At 27.2% G+C, this 6,437-nt stretch overlaps 1 protein-coding gene across 1 annotated transcript; it reads left to right on the forward strand.

Annotated features, from left to right (window-relative positions):
• Positions 1 to 1,075: 1,075 nt before the first annotated feature.
• Positions 1,076 to 3,243, forward strand: LOC108816125 (transcription factor MYB41). The gene is made up of 3 exons (XM_018588697.2): positions 1,076 to 1,420; positions 2,177 to 2,306; positions 2,473 to 3,243. Exons 1-3 carry the CDS (start codon positions 1,288 to 1,290, stop codon positions 3,041 to 3,043), a joined length of 834 nt encoding a protein of 277 aa, XP_018444199.1. The 5' UTR covers positions 1,076 to 1,287; the 3' UTR covers positions 3,044 to 3,243.
• Positions 3,244 to 6,437: the final 3,194 nt, after the last annotated feature.

Consider the following 6,437-nt stretch of genomic DNA (forward strand, 5'->3'; position numbering starts at 1 on the left):
TTCTGAAGCTAATCGTCAATTATTTTCATACCAATATTATGTTTTTTTTTTGTTTTTGTACCCAAGTGTTTTGGGAGATACAACTCCAAACATGATTTTATAAAATCATTATGAATTCGTATATTGAGGGGTATAAATCTTATGAAAATAAAAATAGATATGTGGTAGTCCTGGAATATCAGTTTGGTGTTTGCAAAGACTTTTGATATCAAAGTCAATAACAAAGAGTAGAAACTAAAGTTTGGTATTAAATGATTTGTGGAAAATAAATTACAAGTGGTGTAGAGTGTATCGTTCAAAAATTAAAAAAAAAAATCAACCCCAAAATATTTATATTAGTCGTCCTTGTGGTCTGTCACATATTCAAATATGTATTAGCAAACGATGAGAAATTTGCAGGACGAGTAAAACATAATCAAAGGCAGTTCTGTCCTAAATAAATAATCAAAATAATATACAAACTGTTGCTCTAGATAATTTGTTAATCTATTAAATTTGCAGATACAGCGGTAGACTGAGCGGAATTTACAGCGCTACTTTAGTGTTGAATTAATTTATCCTCTTACTTATATATCATTTTATCTCGTCTCACTTAAGTTTTAACAAATACTAAAATAAAAACTAATGTAAAAATGTTTGATATCTTCAAATTTGAAATACTCTTGATAGTTCTTTTATTTGAAAGAATTTTTAAAAGTATTTCAAATTTATATATTAATATTTGTTAATTTAAACAGATATTTTTTTTTGAACTGCTTTAAACAGATATTTGTAATGAGGAACCTGTTACTCTTCGAACTTGATCACTTGTATCATGTGCTTTGAATGCGCTATATGTGACTATGTGTGATTTAAGTTTAACAACTTGGAATAATCACGTTTACATATTCCGAATACTTATATTAATAAAAAACAACTAATCAACGAGAAATAAAATCGAAAAAGATATTTCAGCATTACGATAAAAAATATAAGTATTTAACGGTTGAAAATAATTTTAAAAGAGCAAAAAACAAAAAAAGAGGACTATTTATATACATATACAGATATACTCATTCTAGAAAAGACCATCCTACTTCTATATTAAGTGTCATAGAGCCTCACATTATAGTTGAAAGTCTCATTTGAGTAAATCTCAGTGAGTAAATAAAATAAATAGTAAGAGTAATCAATAATTCACTTGTTCTCGAGCTCAGTCATCACCTCCGTCATCTCACTAAACGTAGGGCTCGAATCAACCAGACAGAAGTGATACCTGAAGAGATCTGATTAGTTCACCGGAGATAAATGGGGAGGACGACTTGGTTCGACGAAGACGGTTTGAAAAAAGGAGAGTGGACGGCGGAGGAAGATAGGATGCTCGTCGCTTATATCAGCGAATACGGTCTCGGGGACTGGCGTGCCATGCCTAAGAGAGCCGGTATGAATCTATACTTACACCTTATATATATGCATACATTGTGTACGGACCACCTAAGTTTGTGTCTCTTTCAAAGCTAGATCTTTGAGTTCCAGTTTCTGTCGGACCAAAGATTTTCTTTGATTCTTTTTTTCTTGGTTCTATTTTTTCTCGATCATGTCAAATATATCATCTGAAGAGATTTAGTAGTAGAAATTCATTTATACATACTTTTGAAAGATACATATACATTTTTTAAAGCTTTTTCGATTTTGGAGTATATTAGAGAGAGATACATGAATTTACATAGATATATGTTTGTAAGCCGTTACAAAAAAAAATTTGAGAAAAAGTTACAAAATTATTGTCTAGATAAAAATTTTCTCTCAAAAGATGAAATTTATTCGACTATTATATTGATAAACTGGTTGAACCCGCAACCAGATTGTGTCGATATGATGAGATATCACCCATAATGCAATATGTGAACTCATGAACGCACTATCATGATTGCTTTATCTCATGATTTATTATTGGGATTATTATTATTATTACTATTCATTCTTCAAAAATGTAAAGCTATAGGTATTCGAATATTTCTAGTCTAATTTACAAAATCAGAAAGTTTACGTGATTGTTTTCCTTTTTTGTCTGATGGATGAAAAAGGGATTTTTTTTTTCTTTTGTAAATTCTCTGTTTGCCACTATATCAAAGTAATTATCTCGACTTATTGTTTCCGAAATATACATATATTTATTTTTTCCAAAATGAAAAAGGTCTGCAAAGATGTGGAAAGAGTTGTAGATTAAGGTGGCTGAACTATTTGAGGCCTGGAATTAAAAGAGGCAAGTTCACTCCTCAGGAGGAAGAAGATATCATCAAACTTCATTCTGTCCTTGGTAACAGGTAATTTATTTATTTTATACCAAAATAGGTAATTTAATTTGTTATTTAATGCAAACAAACATACAATAATCTTGTCTTTTTTTTTTACAATAATCTTGTCATATTAAATAAATCAATAATCGTGTTATATCTCAATTAAACTGATGATTATGCATAATTTCATAAGGTGGGCAGCAATAGCAAAGCAAATGCCTAACCGAACAGACAATGACATAAAGAATCACTGGAACTCATGCCTTAAGAAAAGACTCGTTAGAAGCGGAATCGATCCTATGACCCATGAGCCTGTCGTCAGCGTCAAAGCTACTAACTCCCCAACGACGTCGTCTCCATTACTGACCCCTTCTTCTACTTCTTTCTCTTTTTCCCCGACAAGTTCTGCACGTCTACTTAACAGGCTTGCTGCTGGAATCTCCTCAAGAAAACATGGACTCGATAGGATCAAGAATGTGATATTATCAGAACCAAGACAAGCTGTGGAAGAAAATAAGTTGATGATAAGCAGCAAGGAAGACGAGGAAGAAGAAGTGAATGGTTGTTTCATGGAAATTGATGATAACCTGATCAGTACGACATCGTTAGATGAGTTACTTTGTGAGCCCTACGATCTGTACCAGTCTGATTTCTATCATGAGACTGGTCACTACGATCTGTACCAGTCTGATTTCTATCATGAGACTGATGACCAGCTTGACCTGTTCCTCGAAATTCACTCTTTTGGACAAGATTTATCTTGAATCTCTCTTTATTGAATCTGTTTGTTTAGTAAAGAGAGAAAGAGGTTCCTGCAAAAACCAAGTGCTTTTAGTAGTTTAGTACTATTAATGGCATGCATGGTCAATGTTTCTGTGTTTTGACTGTTATCTTTTCTTGTTCGATTACCTCTCTCTCTCTTGCACATGCCCTACATGCATATCTGAGGAAGGGTTTCATGCCATTTTAATGACATAAGCCTATCGAGTACTATATTACTTTAGGTATTGACTATTTATGTCATAATGCTGTGTTGATTTATTATTGTGTCGTGTAGATATATGCTTTGAATGTGTTCCGACTCGGTAGCATTAGATAGCAGGGAGATATCGACCGGTTAATGAGTTATGGAGTCTAAGGAGACGACGCACTCTAGCCTGGATTTGGAGAAACAATATAGGGGGTTACTCTTATATGAACCTCGTTATTCACTTATTCTACTTACTTATATTCATTGAGCCTAGTTTTGGGAGTCGGTCGATTAACCAAAAGTTTTAGAAGAATAATACTTACTAGATCTTGACCCGCGCTTTGGAAGCGCGGAATATTTTACGATGAAAAATTTCACTAATAACTTAACAAATATTTTGGTAATTTTTAAAAGTGTGTATTTAAAATATTTTTGCATTTAAATCAGTGTTTTTAAATTCAACCCAATTGTGATTATACCGGTTAATTCGGAGATCTGACAATTCATTTTAGGTTTTCAAAATATTCATATTAAAAAAATTACTAAAACCCGAGACTAACCGATTGAACTGTTGGATGACCGATATGTAATCTAATTTGATTTCAATTGGAATAATTTCATAATTTGTAATCTTATACTCCAAATTTTAAAGTTCATTATTTTACATTTTATGAAATTATGACGTTTCTACAAAATTTTAAAAAGAAAATGATAGATATAACATAACTAAGATTAATTATTGTATTGTTTGGAAACATTGATAGTAGTATAAAAAATATATTGTTTGGAAACATTGATAGTAGTATAAAGAAATAAATATATTGTTTGGAAACATAGATAGTAGTATAAAGAAAGAAATATTAATGATTTAATGTAAGTTTAACTATAAAGTATAAAAGTGTATTTAATTTAAAAACTTACAAAATAAATGTTAGGTCCAATAGAATGTTTCTGTTTTAATAAGATAGATATACTCTCTCTCTCTCTCTTTCAAAAAATACCACTCAGATATTTTTTTACACGGGTTAAAAAAATAATTGAAATGTATTAATATTTTTATTAGTTACACTTATTCAACCAATAATATTTAACATAAACAAAATTATTTATAAAATCAATATATTTATATTAATATTACAATTAAAATTACATTGAAATTCTAAAATAACATGTTTTATGTTATACAAAAAATATTAAAGTGACACTCCTTTCACAAACATAAGAAGTATATCATGTGCTCTTACAACCCTAATTAAATTCTATAATCGCTTCTAGCAATAAGATGTTTTTTTGTATGAAGACACATGTTACACGTTTTTGTGTCGTTTTTACATTTTATCATTTTGGCCGCATTTATCTTACATTTTTAGGAGATCTCTAATCATCATACTAAATTATATGTTGGAATAACATCAAATTTGATGTTTTGATATCAAACTTTTTTGTCATCTCCAATCATGACATCAAATATTACAACAAAATAATATTATATATTATTTGATATTTTCAGTTTTAATAATTTTATATTTTTATTATTTGAAATTGATAAAAAATTGTTTTATCACACTCAAAGATATTATGTTTAACTTTTGTAGTTTTATGTTTATAAAATTTATTTACATTTATATTTTTGGTTTAACAATTATAATGTATTTATTTTATTAAAATATTATATTAAAAATTACAAAATATTAATTATGAAAAGAAGATAACTAAATGATATATTTATTTTAATAAAATTTGTATTTGTTAGTAATACAAGTTTAACTATATTTTAAAGTAAAAGCAAAAATGTTATTTTAATTTTTGATGGTATTCCAAACCACATGGTGTGGTAGGTGGTGCATGGCGTCTCAAGTGTCTTTAAGGATTCGAATTCGCGACAATTCAGGTTTATCAATCCATGTTGCTAGACAATAAGGGTATTTAATTCCTCTTGCGAGCAACCGGAGTGGTTGACACCAGTGGTCAGACCTTTATGAGACTAGTCACTGGGATTTTGGTCTCCTAGATACCCCGGATTATAAAAAAAAACTAATAGTATTCCATTAATTTTTAATTATTCACTATTAAATCCAACTTTAAAATAATGTAATATTATTATATGTTCACTCTGATTAAATTTCACTTAAATAAATATTATAATCGATATGTTAAAATAAAAATACATTACAAGATAGTGTAAATAATTATTTATGATGTTTTACATGAAAATAAAATAAAACATAAAAGTTCTATCTTATTTTATTTGTTACAATATTTTCTTTTATAATAATCACTTATTGATTTCTTATTTGAAAATAAAATAAAAATATTTTAATTATGTAAAAATAATTTTAAAATATAATACACAATATTTATGTTTAGTTATACATTTGAACTGATTAATAATGATAATTGAGTTATATTATTAAATTAAATATAATAAAATATGTATATTTTATATTTGGTGTAATGAATAATGTTACACTAAATTTGATAAAATAATATTGTTTTTGTATTTTATTGGAGAGGAAATTACACAAAATTCGGTGTTTTAGTGTCTCATCAGAATTGACATAGCGTAGAATATACAATACCCATCAAATTTTTAGAGAATATATCATGTGAATCTATCAAATATCAAACATTCAAACACCAAGTCACAAAAAAAATGAAATCTAAAAACTTCATTCTTAGGCCTCGATTGGTACAGCTGATGAAAAAGCAGTAGCAGTATGCCATAAAAGCAGAATGCTGCACAAGCTGTATGCTTTCATTAAAAATTTTAATAAGATGATTGGTAGAGCAGTAGCAGTATACAACTTTATTTTTTTATAAAAATTAATATATAATATATTTATTTGAAAATAATATATATATTAAATTCTCCATATATATATATATATATAATTATAATATATATATTAATATATATATAAATATAATTTAATATATATTATTTTAAAATAAATATATATATATATATATTAATAATATATTTGTTATTAAAAATCATGAATCTTAATTAATAACATAAATTAATTTTCAATGTGAAATATTATTATTTAAAAAATAAGTGTAAAATTTATTTTTGGATATAAATTAATTTTGAATATTATTACATAAAATAAATAAAAAAATAAATTTATTTTTGATATATAAAATAGATATAATTAATTTATTTTATTTACTAATTTCAAAAATTA

This window comes from Raphanus sativus, chromosome 7, assembly GCF_000801105.2.
Source record: "Raphanus sativus cultivar WK10039 chromosome 7, ASM80110v3, whole genome shotgun sequence".
In the NCBI taxonomy this organism is placed as follows: domain Eukaryota; kingdom Viridiplantae; phylum Streptophyta; class Magnoliopsida; order Brassicales; family Brassicaceae; genus Raphanus; species Raphanus sativus.